General features: G+C 48.7%; 7 protein-coding genes across 7 annotated transcripts; 5 read left to right on the top strand and 2 right to left on the bottom strand.

Moving 5' to 3' along the window:
* Window positions 1–173: 173 nt before the first annotated feature.
* Aud_008226 (gamma-tubulin mipA) lies at window positions 174–2055 on the top strand (the record flags this gene model as incomplete). Its single annotated transcript, XM_043293103.1, has 8 exons — window positions 174–181; window positions 263–303; window positions 400–512; window positions 588–641; window positions 713–895; window positions 979–1182; window positions 1234–1320; window positions 1378–2055. The coding sequence occupies 8 exons, from the start codon at window positions 174–176 to the stop codon at window positions 2053–2055; spliced, it is 1368 nt and encodes a 455-aa protein (XP_043149038.1).
* A 3166-nt stretch (window positions 2056–5221) lies between these two features.
* Window positions 5222–5440, top strand: Aud_008225 (AN1-type zinc finger protein; the record flags this gene model as incomplete). The annotated part of the gene is made up of 1 exon (XM_043293102.1): window positions 5222–5440. One exon carries the CDS (start codon window positions 5222–5224, stop codon window positions 5438–5440), a length of 219 nt encoding a protein of 72 aa, XP_043149037.1.
* An 831-nt stretch (window positions 5441–6271) lies between these two features.
* Aud_008224 (DUF1754 domain-containing protein) lies at window positions 6272–6826 on the bottom strand (the record flags this gene model as incomplete). Its single annotated transcript, XM_043293101.1, has 3 exons — window positions 6272–6293; window positions 6356–6453; window positions 6545–6826. The coding sequence occupies 3 exons, from the start codon at window positions 6824–6826 to the stop codon at window positions 6272–6274; spliced, it is 402 nt and encodes a 133-aa protein (XP_043149036.1).
* Window positions 6827–7575: 749 nt separating this feature from the next.
* Aud_008223 (uncharacterized protein) lies at window positions 7576–7947 on the top strand (the record flags this gene model as incomplete). The annotated part of the gene is made up of 1 exon (XM_043293100.1): window positions 7576–7947. One exon carries the CDS (start codon window positions 7576–7578, stop codon window positions 7945–7947), a length of 372 nt encoding a protein of 123 aa, XP_043149035.1.
* Window positions 7948–9144: 1197 nt separating this feature from the next.
* On the bottom strand, window positions 9145–10413 carry Aud_008222 (serine/threonine-protein phosphatase 2A activator; the record flags this gene model as incomplete). Its single annotated transcript, XM_043293099.1, has 1 exon — window positions 9145–10413. One exon carries the CDS (start codon window positions 10411–10413, stop codon window positions 9145–9147), a length of 1269 nt encoding a protein of 422 aa, XP_043149034.1.
* Window positions 10414–10956: 543 nt separating this feature from the next.
* On the top strand, window positions 10957–11846 carry Aud_008221 (uncharacterized protein; the record flags this gene model as incomplete). The annotated part of the gene is made up of 2 exons (XM_043293098.1): window positions 10957–11347; window positions 11431–11846. 2 exons carry the CDS (start codon window positions 10957–10959, stop codon window positions 11844–11846), a joined length of 807 nt encoding a protein of 268 aa, XP_043149033.1.
* A 782-nt stretch (window positions 11847–12628) lies between these two features.
* Aud_008220 (amine oxidase) lies at window positions 12629–14888 on the top strand (the record flags this gene model as incomplete). Its single annotated transcript, XM_043293097.1, has 5 exons — window positions 12629–12682; window positions 12738–13160; window positions 13210–13548; window positions 13608–13782; window positions 13840–14888. The coding sequence occupies 5 exons, from the start codon at window positions 12629–12631 to the stop codon at window positions 14886–14888; spliced, it is 2040 nt and encodes a 679-aa protein (XP_043149032.1).
* Between the last annotated feature and the right edge of the window lie 1116 nt (window positions 14889–16004).

The following is a 16004-nucleotide window of genomic DNA, read 5'->3' as shown; positions in this document are numbered from 1 at the left end:
GAATTACAGTCTCGGTTCTATGATTTTATTATTGCTCTAGAAAGTTTCAGACACTACTGATAGCTACCTAGCGTTGCGTACCTGAGGCCCACCACCTCCAAAATAAGATTCCCCGCGCAAACGCGCTACGCGTGGGCTATAACCTCGTCTACTTCTGGTGGTCAAGAAGAACGATGCCCAGGTATGTGCCACGATTCGCCCAATTATTTTTGTCTGATCTTTTGTGTGAGATAAAGCCACCTAATACTCAAGCCGTCTTCAGAGAAATAATTACGATTCAAGCCGGCCAGTGCGGCAACAATGGTATGAATCTCGAGCGACGCAAACCAGCCGTCCGCAACCTCATTAGACATGACACTCTTGCGACGCCACGATCCCGCTAACTGGATTTTTGTACAGTCGGCAGTCAGTTCTGGCAACAGCTTTGCCTTGAGCATGGGATTAGCCAGGATGGGAACTTGGAAGAGTTTGCAACAGAAGGCGGGGATCGCAAGGATGTCTTTTTCTACCAGGTAAGAGCCTTTGCGGCGTGTTGGGCTTGGAAATCTGATGCTTGGATTGGGTGAGCTGACCTTTGGTGAAATCAGAGCGATGATACCAGATATATCCCCCGAGCTATCCTTCTGGACTTAGAGCCAAGAGTACGAATTCACCCTCTACCAATGCGCTGCGATTTATTTCTCTCCTGATCTGAGCTGAGCTTGATGGACAGGTTTTGAACTCAATACAAAGCGGACCTTACAAGAATATCTACAATCCAGAGAACTTCTTCATCGGTCAGCAAGGCATTGGTGCTGGGAACAATTGGGGTGCCGGTTACGCCGCCGGCGAAGTTGTACAAGAGGAGGTTTTCGACATGATTGACCGAGAAGCGGACGGTAGTGATTCTTTAGAGGTGAGACACTTAGGTGGAGGGGATCGGACATTTTTGGCGATCGCCTATGAGTGTTGTTGGGCTAATCTGGTATGTCGTAAAAGGGCTTCATGTTCCTGCATTCGATTGCAGGAGGAACCGGCTCGGGACTTGGTAGCTTCATCCTAGAGCGGATGAATGACCGATTTCCCAAGAAGTTGATTCAGACATACTCCGTTTTCCCCGATACCCAGTCCGCGGATGTCGTGGTCAATCCGTACAACAGTCTGCTAGCCATGAGGAGACTGACACAGAATGCTGACTCTGTGGTAAGTTTCCATCTATGGGATTACCCAATGATAGGGCTAAGTTGCTGTCAGGTTGTTCTCGACAATGGTGCACTCTCGAGGATTGTTGCAGATAGACTTCATGTTCAAGAGCCTTCGTTCCAGCAGACGAATCAGCTTGTGAGTCTTCCTCATTGCTCAACTACGCGAGGTCCAAAGAAAGCTCACTCTCGATAGGTGTCCACCGTCATGTCAGCCTCAACTACCACACTCCGTTACCCCGGCTACATGCACAATGATCTTGTTGGAATCATCGCCTCTCTTATCCCTACACCTCGCAGCCATTTCCTGATCACCTCATACACGCCCTTTACTGGTGACAATGTCGACCAAGCAAAGACAGTTCGCAAAACCACCGTTCTAGACGTTATGCGCCGCCTGCTACAGCCGAAAAACCGCATGGTCTCAATCAACCCCAGCAAGTCCAGCTGCTACATGAGTATCCTCAACATCATCCAGGGTGAAGCAGATCCCACAGATGTGCACAAGTCTTTGCTGCGTATCCGCGAGCGACGCTTGGCATCATTCATCCCTTGGGGCCCGGCCAGTATCCAAGTCGCCCTGACCAAGAAATCTCCATACATACAAAACACACACCGCGTCAGCGGCCTGATGCTGGCGAATCACACGTCAGTGGCGACTCTCTTCAAGCGAATCGTCCAACAGTACGACCGCCTGCGGAAACGAAACGCATTCTTGGAACAGTACAAGAAGGAGAGTCCCTTTACAGACGGTCTCGGCGAATTTGACGAAGCGCGGGCTGTGGTGATGGACCTCGTAGGTGAATATGAGGCAGCAGAAAGAGAAGACTATCTGGACCCAGATGCGGGCAAGGAGAAGGAGATGGGGGTGTGACCACGACCACTGCGTAGTGAATGGCTAATGTCTGCAAATCGGCGTTGCTCCTTGATTTCCTTGCCCTGTTGCTATGGCTTTTTCTGATGGGTTGAACATTGGTAAGAGGCGTTTACTGTTAGTTTTATTTTGCTATATCCTTGCGAATACTCCTACTCTTGATCATGGGCGTTGCTCCATGGAAAAGGTTTCAGGCAAGACCTTATAGGAGGAGATAGAGACGGATAATACGACATCGAATGTCCAGCATTCTCAGGCCCCGGAGACCACTTGGTGGGAGTTTGAGCTACATACGGATGTAGTAGTAGAGCGCATGCTCTTATCGGAGCACAGACATAAGGCGGTCGCGCCTTGATAAAATCGTAAGCCTTACTGCTGCGGAGATGTTGGTGCTGCAGGTAGATAGTGTATGGAGCCCAACATCGCCAACTGCGATTGACAACGCATGGGCCACGAAGTACATGCATCATTCATTTTCACATGCAGTTAGGTACTTTGGCAACAGTGGAATCAATCGAGTATACAGAATATAAATCAGATATGGGTGGCATAGTTGGCGAGTGGGCGGTATTCAAAAGAGAGCTCGGGAGCATATCCCTTTCACTGGATATGACATCTCGAACGTATACACAAAAGAAGGGGCTATGCCTTATCCTGAGCTGCCGGATTGGGTAGCAGCTGTGACTGCGAGGCTCTGAAATACAGCAGGAGGAGATGGATGGTTGTGCCCAAGACGGCTGGGTTAGTTCTCTTCACATATTTCTTTTTTCCGTCGTGTTTCAAAAATTGTCATGAGCTATCCAACGAGTGCTAGCGCTACGAGGTACCTGATAGTTCTCCATACCAAGCACCGGGTACCGCAGTGGTAGTCCGCTACTCCTGTATCGACTATGGTATCTATATATCTACCTTGTGGACGCTAAGGTAAATATGCCAACGGGGTAACCTAGCGCTTTTGGTCCTTATCAAATGGATCAAACTCTTCTAACTCAATGGAACCACGCACATCTGCCAACTCAAAGTATATTGTGCTATCTCTGCGGGCCAGATGTAGTTAGCTACAGTAGTGCAGTTAGTGGCGTTTTCAACCGGCTTACTCAAGATGGTAAATGACACCCAGTCCCGGATTATCATGTGTTGCAACTTGCTCATCTTCCAGGAAAAAGAGGTTAATTGTCGCGAGATCCAAGGAAACTTGCATCATTGGTGGTCTTCGTCTTCCCGAGGTAAGTGGCTACCTTGCCTTACCTGAAGATAGCTAGAGAGATAGCTAGTGGCTTTTACTCCGCACCGTTGCAGTTTCATGGAGTTGCGCCAACCGCAAGCAATCTGCACGCCTTCCGACAAAGCCCATTTTCATGCTGGGTTTCATCAACATATGGACAATTGCTGGGTCTGTTATACAGATTATTTTCAATTTTCAGTTAGACATTGATTTGATGCGCTTTTTGGTCATTGGAGTCGCTGAGTGCTGGGACATAGTTTTCACGTGACTCATGGTTGGTGCGGAGAAGGCCGAATAGTAGGTTTCGTCCAAAATGTAAGAGCGCCATCGGTTCGGTCGGTCACTTGAATCAGTTGATTAATCTTAACCGATAGACATCGATACAGTGCAATGAAAAACAGCTAGTGTAGTAAATAATAGCTGATATCCGAACGGTTTGTGTCGAACTGGTAGCGACTCAGATCAGGTGGACTCAGGATGCACCGTCGTTAGGCTCCAGCGGTTGCCCTGCATTGTTGTGGACTTGTGGTGTTGAAATGATAGTCATAGCCAGGATCTGCCTTATACGATCGGACTTGTGAGATAATTTGCATGCCATTCAGTGGCAGGCGCTATTCAATAGATAACTATGCGTAGTTGGAATCCCGAATGGGTCGGTGCGTTCATAGGGGTCATAAGGGTCAGAGGGTACTCTGCAGAAGCCGTCACCTCACCCAGCGGAAAGGGGAAAGTGACTTGATCATTCAGTCGACATGCTTTAGAGATGAACTGTCCTTTTTGGGTCCTTTCCCCTTTTCTTGTACTATTAGTCTAGTGCTTGAAGCCTTCTTGGTTCCTTGATACTCCAAACCTGACCAGGATTTAATAGATAGTACGGAGTACTGCGTAATGAAGAGCCATTGGCCTCAATACTAATCTCGCCAACTTGATGATGATAATATAATGATTTGTAGTCCTCTTTTGCAAACTCGAGAGGACGCATTCGATGATGCCCCAGATGATCGCAAGATGTGGTACCGAAGGCAAACCGACCTCGTGCGCTGGGCAAGTGAACACTTGGAAACTCCCTTTCTACTGTACAGTAACTTTCCAAAGGCCTCAGGCTCCACCCCCGATTTTGCCTCCACCCAGGTAGCTATAAGTACTGCACACTAGATCAGTAGTAGTAAGTGTGTAACTCAATATGTACAAAAGTAGAGTGAAAAATGGAGCTCTCCTGGATCAGCGGTGGCACTAGTGTACTATTCTGTACTATCAGTATCATGAATAATTACTAGTTACTACTATGATACAACCTCCTACGTAGATGTCTCCAAATGAAGCAATCTAGCCTATCTAACTATCTGGTTGGGTACTGTGACTCAGCATTCATCCCTCTCTTCCAGTTTCTCCTCAGTTCTTCCCAGGTTAACTAATATTAATCATCAGCAGCATCATCTGGCTCCATCCATTCTTTAATTATTAAGGCAATCCCTTCCCCGTCGCCTCCTGTCTCTGTATCCGTTTGTACAAATTGACTTTTCTTTTTTTGCCTCACTGCCACCTCAATTTCCAGCAAAACTCACCCCCATCCTTCCACTAGATACCACCTATTGTTTCACTCCCGTGCTTTCCGATTATCGGTCTGCTTTCCGTTCCTCTTTGGAAGACATATATATAGCCGAGCCGCTGGCAGCAGTTACTTCGTCCTCCTCCTTATCTCTCTCCTTATCGACTTGGCTCCTCAACTGTCTATTCTCCTCCCTACCCTTGCTCTCGGAACTCCTTATCTTACCCTCGACCTCGCCATCAATCACCTCTACTCTCAACCTCGTCGTCTACCCGTCCGTACGGTTCTCCTCGAATCCTTCTTGACTGCTTTCCTCAAACCGAGTCGATATATATTTCCTCGACCTCTTCCTTCCAACCGCCTTACCTAGCTCTTGTCGCAACTTTATGAAAATGGCGCCCCGCAAGCCTCGCTGCAACTTCAAGGAGTGCAAGGAAGCCGCTCAGCGGATCGTCGGTGACTGTAGCTTTTGCAATGGACACTACTGCTCGAAACATAGAATGCTGGAGGCTCACTCCTGTACGGGGTTAGAGGACTGCAAGAAGGAGTCTCATGCCCGAAACGCCGACAAGCTCAACAGCGAGCGTACCCAAGTCATCAAGGGCGTATAAGAACCTGGGACGGGTTTCGCGTTTCCCTCAACTTCGCCTCCGACAATCCTTTCTATTTACCTCTCATCCTACGTCGCAGTCGATTAAGCCCGTTGAGTTTAGCGCGGTGTTGTGACTCGATTTAATAACTTGGCCGGTCTGAGCAACTACGAATTCGTTTTTGTTCCTGTCGGCTGCACATACTGCAAATCTACTTTGTTTTTGGGACTTTGGGTTGGGAGATACTCTCTTGGGTTTTATTTTTGATGGTTGTTTGCCCATCTCATTGCCATTCATACGCGTGGCGTTCATACATTGGAGTTTTGATGATTCACTACAATCTGCAGTATCGATTTGTTGCGCGAATACGGCATCGTGTTCAGCCATCCATAGACTACTGTTCTATCTACAACTGAGACGATTTGGTTTCTCCTTTCTTCCTCAGGTACAGTCATTATTTCCTTCGTAGTGTAGACCGCTCGGACCTGCTGTCGTCTCCCCGCTTCGGTGTCGCACATAAGTGGTTGTACAGTCGATACCAAACTCATCGATTTCGGGGAGCTCGCCAATGGCCTTCAGTCGTGGATAGGCTGTAGTGAGGCAACTAAGGCAGCTACCCTCGTAGCTTAGGCCGCATAGCGCGCCAGCAATCTCAGGCGTCTGGGCCAGTGGGAGCTCAACCTGATCTCGTGTCATATGACGTTCAACGACGTTAGAGTAGTGGCCCATGCTACGTCCAACAGCTTGAGAAATGAGAACTCGAGGCCATCCAGGAAGAAGTAATTGACGCGAAAACCAAGATTACTGAATAAGATGCGTACATATACAACAGAAAAAGTCTCCAAACCCCATTTAACCGGGTCCAATCTTCGGCCTATAGCAGCACATGTCAGTCCATGCCTTTCCACAAGCGAATAAGAAATGAAAAGCACATACATATCATGATGCTCACTCAGCCTGCTCAAATACTTATTCAACTCCTCCACTCGCTCCTTGTGAGTCTTGACTCCTTCCCGCTTTAGACGTTCCAAGAGCTACTCCGATATCAGCTGCTTTGTCCATTGTTCGTAGACCTTTCCACCGCCAAAGCGTAGGTAGAGTCTGAAGGCAGAATGAGATACGTACCCTCTTCTTTCGCGCCTCTTCGTACTTCCTTTCCGCTTCTGTCTTGCCTACTGTTGCGCCCGCATCATCAGGTGTGCGGTCGTCCGGGTGGTGCTCCTCGCTCCTCCCGTCTTCATCTGGGTGTCTAGCTTCCGGCGGCGCGGAGCCAACCTCACCTTCCTTGTCGGATTTGCTCTTTTTGGACTTCTTCTTTTTCTTGTCTACTCGGCCGTCGCTGACTTTGGAGCCTTTGAGTTTGAGTTTGCCGCCCCCGCCGGCTGTGTATTCGTCGCCGGGGGCCATTTGGAGCTTCTTCTTGGTTTGTTGGGGTTTTAGACGTCCAAGACAGTGGCTTATATGTTTGTTGGCGAGAGATATGGTCAATAATATGATTTTACTTTGGCGTGGTTCTGATGATGATGAGGTGTTGTAAGTGGATCTAAAGGCGTTGTAGATGGCGATGGTCAGGTGATTATTTTACTACTTCGGCTTAGCGTGTTTTTTCTTATACTTGGATTCAGGGACTCAGGTCAGTATAGAAGTGATATGCATAGAAAGGATAGTAAAACGTTCCACAGAGATCTTGTTTCCAAATGTGAGACATGATGCCAAAGAAGGATTCTGGAAGGGTGCTTTCTTTGTTTGTTCGTGCTCTCTTTGTCTGGTGGAGGACAACATGATCTGGACAAAGGATGACCGTCTAAAGGGATACTGTGCTTAGTAACTCAACAGTAAGGAGTAATCCATTAGGTACTCCATGTTTGTTCTTTCCACAAAGGTATTTTCTTGCCATGCTGAATACTAGGGTACAATGATGGCCTTATTGGACTCCTGATATCATACCATCTTGAGCGGTCTCTCTTTGACCTCAATGCTCTGTTTGATCTTAAATGTTCGGATCCGTCTCTGAATTGAGCTTCAGTGCGTTTCCTTATAAACTCTCAAGGACGATGTGTCTGCCGCATGGTGTCTCCCTACTCATCGTTCAACTATTCCAATCTCTACCTTGAGTCCCTCAAGATTCTTCTCTAGAACAATCCCCCAGGACGATCATGGAACGCCTCTTGTCCGATGGCGAAGACGACCTCTTCACGGCAGACACCATCACAACGTGGTACGTCCATGTGCCACTCTCCTCCGGATACGCCCACGACAAGATCATTCTCTTCGACGCCATCTGCAGCGCCATCCAAGCCGGCCGCTGCGAGATCTACTCCTCGCGTAACCTAGAAAGTACCATTTCTGGGTTCATGATTGAGGTCCAGGCTCGATACTCCGACTGGGGGGCAATCCGGCGTGCGGCGTACCATATTGCTCAACGGCATCTGGAGCGTCATAGAATGGAGATGCATAGTAGGACGCAGACGAGGCTGGCGGAGAAGTGCCTGGCTAGTTTGAGTTTGGAGGATGCAGGAGGGAAGTAGAAAGAGGTTAGATATGGATCGAATGAGCTTTTGAAATATCCTTCCTGTGTGTTCTTTTGCGTTGGAGTTTTGGAATGGCTGAATAGAAAGCTGTTCTGCAATACCCTGGAGATATCAAATGAGACGTCATCTTTCGGAAAGACATGCAAGGCAACTTGCCGCAATTACTGCCATCTGCGCTTTGTTAGTCCTCAGACATTAACTGCGAGCAACTACAAAGGAATCATTGAGGGGAGCACAGGTAGTACACAAAGGTATTGTCTTGTAGCTCCAGACTCGTCTTGCAGATTCGACAATGCATGGAACCCTCCTGTGGTGTCAAACTATGCAGACTTCTTTCTTGCATGTCTGATATAGCACTTTCAGTTTCAATCTAGATGTTTCATCTACTGTATATAAATAGTGCCTTAAATGCATCTTTACTCTCAGTTAATATTGCATCAGCAATACACTACATCACACTAGTCCTCATTTTCCTATCAGGCCTCTAGAAATCCATCCAAAACGCAACCGTACCCAAACAAACGACACAACAAGTAGAATGGGGCTCCTCGGACTCATCCAGTACCTCTGAGGCGAAGAGCCCACAGAATACACCTGGTACGTCCACTTCCCCATGCACGGCGATCCACTAACCCAAAGCGAAATTCTCCACACTGCAGTCCAGGAGCTCCACGACAAAAGGACTAATCTATGGTCGTATCAAAGCGAGGCGCCCAACGAGGGGATGCTGATGAAAGTAACTGTGGCTGATAACAGGGCTGAGGAGGTGCTCAAGACCTCTGGGACGGTTCTCGAGCGGCGGCTGCAGGATGTGAAGATGTCGCCTGAGCGGATTCTCCAGAGGGATAATGATAGGAGGGCGGATAATTATGTTACCAAGTTGACGAACGATTTGGCTGCGTTGTCGGGGGATGGGTAATGGGTGATGGGTCTTTCTCTCGTGGGTTTCTGGCGTCTGGGGTCTGCTGTTGGTTGGGTGTTGGTAGGACCTTATACTTTGAGGGAGTTTGATTGAAAGGGCTTGCTTGGGAAAGGATATGGTGAGTTCTCTTGCTCAATTGATTCGATTCTTGATTGGATTTCTCAAAACGCCTGGAATATCCTGTACTACTCCCTGAGTGAAAATAGCATTTAAGCGCTCGCTTCATTGATAGATCTAATGTAGGTTGTAGTTAATCGTCATGAACGTAGACGCTAATCAAAAGGAATCGGTCGTAGACCTGTTCCGCCAATTCGTTTCCTCATTTCGGCTCCAGCGGCCACTGTACTCGGCACTTTGATACCGCAGCAATCTCCAAAATGATCAGTGTGACGGGCGTGAGGATGGCCATCTCCATGGTCGTGGAGATCGTCATCCTCCGCATCATCCGTGCGCTCTCCCATGCCTGGGTCAGCGGGCAGCAGACTGCCGAATAGAAAATGCTGCATGATAGGTAACTTGCCCAGAACCTCCTTGATGAACATTTTCTTCATGCCTCCTTCAACCTTCAGCCAGTTTTTGGCACCAGAGATATCATCCAGCATGGGACTGTGCCACCGGAGACCTTTGACCGTCTTCACGCTGTCTACCCATCGCACTTGATCCAGATAGATATATCTGTCTCCTTCTTCGTCTAATACTGCTGTGTTGTGGATCGCTAACGGTGTGATGTACGGATGGTCCACAAGCTGGGCGGCACCGAAGAGGAAGGGCAGAAAATGGTAGTCGTCCAGACCCCAGACACCATGCGAGCCAGCAGGCTCCAGATAATAAGTCATTTGTACTTGCCGCATAAGATGCATATATTCGAGATAAACTCTGAAAACAATCATTGGAAAGTCTGCCGTCGATATCATCTGCATCTGTCGAAGGCACAATAGCCACATCACAAAGTTCAACTCATGTCCTGAACCATAGTCCAACCGATCCCGTGATCCCAGGGAGTGAACCAAATATGATGATATTTCATCTATCGCGTCCGCATTCTGTAGTCCGATGATGTCTCTATGCCATGTCGCACTCTGCGCAGCCACATCATCGAAGAGATCGCGAAAAGCCGGGTTACCGAACCTTGAACCGCCTTGGTCAATGGAAGGATGTTTGTCAACGAGTTGTCTTATATTATCTATCAGTGATAGAATTCTGGAGATGTTGGGGGAGGCAGGTTGGTCTTTGTAATCTGTAACCGCACGTCCTCTTACTGAATCAGAAATGCCGAAAATGAAGGCGACGACGAGAGTGTAGGTCGACGACGCAAGAAATTTCTCGTGGTCTTTCCGCGACAGAATACGCCGAACAGGCCGTGCATAGGTATGAGTCGATAGATCTGGTGGGCTGGGGAGAGGAGGTGTCACCGGGGCGGGCTCTCTGGACGAGGGGCCAGAGTGAGACTTGCGAGTAGCTCGCAGCTCGGATAACTTCTTGGACAAATCAAACTTGGGTCCTGCTGGCGGAGACGAAATAGTCGCATGAGAAGCCATCATGTAGAAGTTCGCCTCGAGAGCGATCTGGTTCTGTCAAATGCTGGCAAGTGACCTCGGAATGTAATCACTTGACTGTAAAGCAGCAGTATCAAGGCATTAAGCTGACAACGAAATAAAACGGTCTCATGGGCGCTTCGGCGGGCAGATAAGCGGTATCGCTACACCGCCTGCTAAAAAAGGACCATGACGACATTACCAAAGCAGACTAGCGTCATCCCCAGTCACCATGTGATCAGCCAATACCTCTCTAGACTAACCCGTTAATGGCTAAGGAGACTCTGTTTGCGTAAAGACAAGCTGAAGGAAGCAAATGGAAGGACAGCTGAAGTCTGCTGTATAAATGCGAAAGAGCAAAGGAATCACGCAGGATACTGACTAATTCCATCGTCTTCTCAGCACCATGGTCGATGCGAAACCTGAATGACAATCTGGAGAAGTAACGGTCGATATATCTGCATCTGGTAGCTGATGGTGTGCACTTTCGAATAAGCAAATACTGAAATTGGCCTACTGTTAGTCCTGCATTTTGGCGAGCACGCCATCATGGACCACTCGGATCTGACTGAATCCCACGCCAGAGTGGCCACTAGAACGCATCGCTCTTCATCCTCTCCATCCGAAACCTCAAGTTCAGCACGCATGTCTCCATCAGGGCTGCCACAGGCAAGTAATGGTGCTGATCAAGCTGTAAGTAATGGGCACTCCGCACAGCAGCAATCCGGTTCGAGGGATGGCCTGAGAAATCGAGATTCCGGATCTGGCAACGGTCTTGCAAAGAATTCAGCACAGCGAAATGGAGCGAACACCGATCCATCAGACGCTCAGTCGGATTTGGACGATTCACATGTGGCATGGTATACTCGACTGGCGGAGAGATACGGCAGTGTAGAACTCGAAAATAAGGGAAGCGTCGCTCGAGATCATCTTGCATTAGGTGTGCCTCCACGTCTCAGTTTTTGATTTTCTCCTCTTTCAACCCTCCAGTCTGTAGCATTCGTTAACGTCTACGGCTGTTAGAACGCACGTTTTTGGCGTGGTTGAGAACCTCGTTAGCTTTTGCTTCCATTGGCATCGCAGTGACCCAGCTCTTCCGCCTGAACGCGTCGAGCGCATCATCTTCCAACGTATCCTCTCAAGCCTTCCCTTCTCTTCTTTCACCCCCGTTCTATGATCCCGCAACAATACGAGTCACATCTGCATCACAACGACTGCGGAATATTGGCAAACCACTCGGAACGACTTTCATTGGAATCGCCCTATTGATTCTTCTGATTGGGTTCCACCGCTATTTTGAAAGTCAGTACTGGATCATCAGGGGTAAATTTCCAGCGAGCCGTGGAAGTGTTGCTCTGGTAGCAATTGTTGCGGCCTCTCTGATTGTAGCCTCTTTCGTCGTCATACTCGCAATTTCGCCAAATGCTACTGAGACGTAAGGCAATTCGGAACATGAAGTATCGTCTTCCAGGCGACTGGCGTTATTGTACGGGCATACAACGTTGCATTCACGATTTATGTTTATATTTCTTTTCAATGTATATCTCCTTCACCACCTGTATAAACCAGTACTGGGCTAAAGGTGGAAGCTTGATTATTTCTAGCATCACTGTTACTAAGACCTAGATCTAGACTGATCAAGCTCAGTAAGATGCCGCTCGCAAGGTGTATGCTATCCTAAATCTGTCAGGTGTGAGTATAGCAAGTCTCCCTTATTTTTCAGCTTACTTGTTTATTGTCGAAGTAAAAGAAGAGATGCGGGGTTCCGTGGGAAGCATCTTGCTCTCACATCCGCTGAGAACACTTGCTGCTTGATAACCAATGCGACAATTGGGATGAAGTCGTCTCGTATAGACTGCCCTACTCAGAAGCTCTAGCATCATTGCCGTTGACAATCCTTACCTCTAAGGCTGAAGTTGATAAAGCATCCACTCCCATCCTATCACGGCACTTGACTATCGGAGGTGTTGACCTATCAGTCACCATCGATGTGGCACTCCGCATCAACCTACCTCTAAAGGTTCAGCGTATTTTGATTTCCTTGGATGGTGCAGTCACGGTGGAATGATGTGGTTTTGCTCTGCCCCGGACTGCCTTGGCTGTGTCCATGGATTTTAAAAGCCATGTCTTCCCATCAGTATAGCTCGGTGTTCCAAGCTCGGGTTTCCCGTCGTCGATTGCGTTAACCGGCCCAGATTTATTGATAGAATTGCTCTCCAATATGGCTATGATGCCGCATCCCCTCGATCCATTGTCACCCGCAGAGATATCGGTGGTAAGTTGGTGCCTTCGCAAACGCGGCTATTGTACAATGCGAGCTGACGATTCAGGCCGTGCGTCATCTGAACAATGCATATCCGAGCGATAAGCTCGTCTTCAGGGTAGTCACCCTTTTGGAGCCTCCCAAAGCTCAGATGATACCATATCTAGAAGCAGAGCGTTCTGGCAAACGGGACGTCACTGCTCCAAAGCGGAGTGCGTTCGTTCAGTTCTACAAGAACACAACAGCCGATTTTCGCGAGGTTCATCTTGAACTGGGCACAGGCAACATCACAAAGGAGAAAGACCTCGCGGGAAGACACTCGTATGTCGACACGGATGAGATGCAGGCTGCTGAGGATGCATGTATTGCCTCAGCTGAGGTGCAGGAGGCTATTCGTTTGCTGGAACTCCCCGAGGAGGCTGCCGTGTGTATTGAACCTTGGACGTACGGAACAGACGGGATGAACGATATGTCGGAGCGAATTATCATGGTATAGTACTCGGTCACTTCGGAGAGTCTAGTAGTGACGTTCCGTACAGTGTTACTTCTATATGCGTCTTGGGAACCATGGTGATGCGAACCATTACGCGTATCCACTAGATATATGCGTGGAGATGTCGGGCGATCTCACGGTTAAACGGGTTCTGTCACTACCTTTGGGTGAGCACGACAGGACTGGTCTTGTCAGTGAGGTCGGTGTCAAGCCATTTGATCGGAACAAAATCCACCATACCAGCGAATATCATCCCGATCTTGTCAACGAGAGGCGAACTACAACCAAGCCGTACCAGGTTGTCCAGCCAGATGGGCCCTCGTTTCAGGTCCATGGGAATCTGCTCACATGGGAGAAGTGGCGGATGCGAGTTGGCTTCAACTATGTGAGTCACCATCCAGGAGCAGCCGTTGATTTCAAATTGACACTGTGTGCCTTCTCTAGCGGGAGGGCTTGACGCTCCACGATATTACCTATGATGGTCGGAGCGTTTTCTACAGACTATCCCTATCTGAGATGTTTGTCCCCTATGGCGACAGCCGTGCCCCATATCCGCGCAAGGCTGCTTTCGACCTTGGATCGAACTTGGCCGGTGTGAATTCAAATAACCTCAAGCTGGGTAGGCATTCATTCAAAGTAGGACTGATCGCAAGGCAATGCTAACAAGGATGACAAGGGTGCGATTGCTTAGGCCATATCAAATACTTTGATGGATACCATCACACCTCTGCCGGTGACCCAATAGTTCTACCGAATGTAGTTTGCTGCCACGAGATTGATGACGGTATCCTGTGGAAGCACACGAACTATCGGACGCAGAATGCCGTAGTGACAAGGTCGCGTGTCCTTGTGTTGCAGACGATCATCACAGTCGGCAACTACGAGTACATATTTGCGTTTCACTTCACTCAAGATGCGTCAGTTAACTACGAGGTTCGCGCAACAGGCATTCTATCTACGGCACCCATCAACTTGGGCCAGACAGTGCCATATGGAACCATCGTGGCCCCCGGGGTCATGGCGCCGTACCATCAGCATCTCTTTTCCTTACGAATCGACCCAGCTATTGACGGGCACAAGAACTCCCTGATGGTAGAGGAATCCCACGCAATGCCCTTCAACGACCCCGGCGTTCATAACCCTTTCGGGGTGGGATACACAACTGTGAACCACATCGTTGAGTCCGAAACGCCGCTGGATCTTGACGTCACCAGAGGACGGGTATTCAAGATCATCAACGAAAATGTCAAGAACCCCATGTCCGGGGGACCAGTCGGCTACAAGCTTGTTCCGCACTACTCGCAAATGGTACTGGCGCACCCGTCATCCTACCACTTCAAGCGCTCTGAATTTGCTGAGCATGCTGTCTGGGTGACCAGATACAGCGATGAGGAGCGGTACAGCGCAGGCGAGCACACGATGCAGTCACTGGGGGGAGAGGGCATCGCCACCTGGATCCGATCGCGACCGGCGCCAGTCTGCGTGCGCAGCGAGGATATTGTGATCTGGCACACGTTCGGGACGACGCATAACCCTCGGGTGGAGGACTGGCCCATCATGCCGGCGGAGAAAATGACGGTCTCATTGAAACCGGTGAACTTTTTCTGGAGGAACCCTGCATTGGACGTACCTGTCAGCTCGCAGGAGGATAACAAGAGTGTCCTGGTGCAGGATCAGGATCAGGATCGTAGGGCTGTCCAGGCGGATCCTTCTTGCAAACTTTAAGAACCTAATAGCTGTGACGAGGTTATCGCCGTAATTATCGAGACCAAAGCGGTAATCTCGATCTAGCAAAAGAATGTCCACTTATCTGCAGTGCAACCATGGAACATCACATAGGGCTGAAATTCGCTCACGGATTTCGCCGATTGCTTTGCATATGGAAGTCAGCCCTTATCTAATCGTACTGTAGTTTGTGAACCGGTTCTCGGGTCCTCCGTAGATCCGGTAGTTGTACTCCGTGGGTAGAGCACTCTTCGCAATCGCCGAGTGGATTAAGACGCCGACTGGTTCCAAGGTCAGAGAAGAGCTCCCGCTGGCATAACCATGGATAAGCTCTGAATTGTTTAACTGGTAAATGCAATAATAGCTCTGCCTGGGATACATCGATGAGACATCGAAAGTAAGCCAGGACATCCATAACGAAAAGACCCTTGCATACAACGTGGCTTATTGGTAATATGCCCATCAACTATTGTCTTGTAAACTGGATAACTACTATAGATAGTTAAACCTGGGTGAGAATCGGTTTTATTCGTTCATGGGATCCATTGCCTGAGGAAATCTGTTCGATCATGACGCAGTTGTGGGATGTTGACAGTGGTATCTGCCTTCAGGGTGACTTATCCCGCAACTCCCTAACTATTGGATGCATGTTCGCGAGGGCAAAAATACAGTAGTTGCGGGGGAATAGAGTAACAGACACTCTATCAGTAACCCGGAAATAGTAACGATAAGTATCACGAAGCGAGTACGCAGGTTAAGCGCCGATGCAGTTGCTTGATATTTGGGATGCGAATAGCGGCATCAATGACTTGGTTCCCGCAGGCTTGTAGGGGTCTGAGACAGCGATGTGATCGAAGCTATCGATTGAAGTTCCAGTATGTTTCGAATGGCCTGAAGATCCGTGCCTACTTTGTTCCCGAAATAGAACCAGATAAACAATGCATTGATGATCAAACTGCGCTATCTAGAAATGAAACAAATGGGCAAGGAAACACATCCTGGCGTCCGGAGAGAATTTCTAATATCTCTCAAAGACGGAGCATCACTGTAGTAGACCATGGCATGGGAAGCACTTTCTGGACAAAGCCACTCAATCTGCAGTTCCTGTATTTGTTA

Source organism: Aspergillus udagawae, assembly GCF_001078395.1.
Source record: "Aspergillus udagawae IFM 46973 DNA, scaffold_6, whole genome shotgun sequence".
Classification (NCBI taxonomy): Eukaryota; Fungi; Ascomycota; class Eurotiomycetes; order Eurotiales; family Aspergillaceae; genus Aspergillus; species Aspergillus udagawae.
This window is presented reverse-complemented; position numbering and strand designations above follow the sequence as displayed.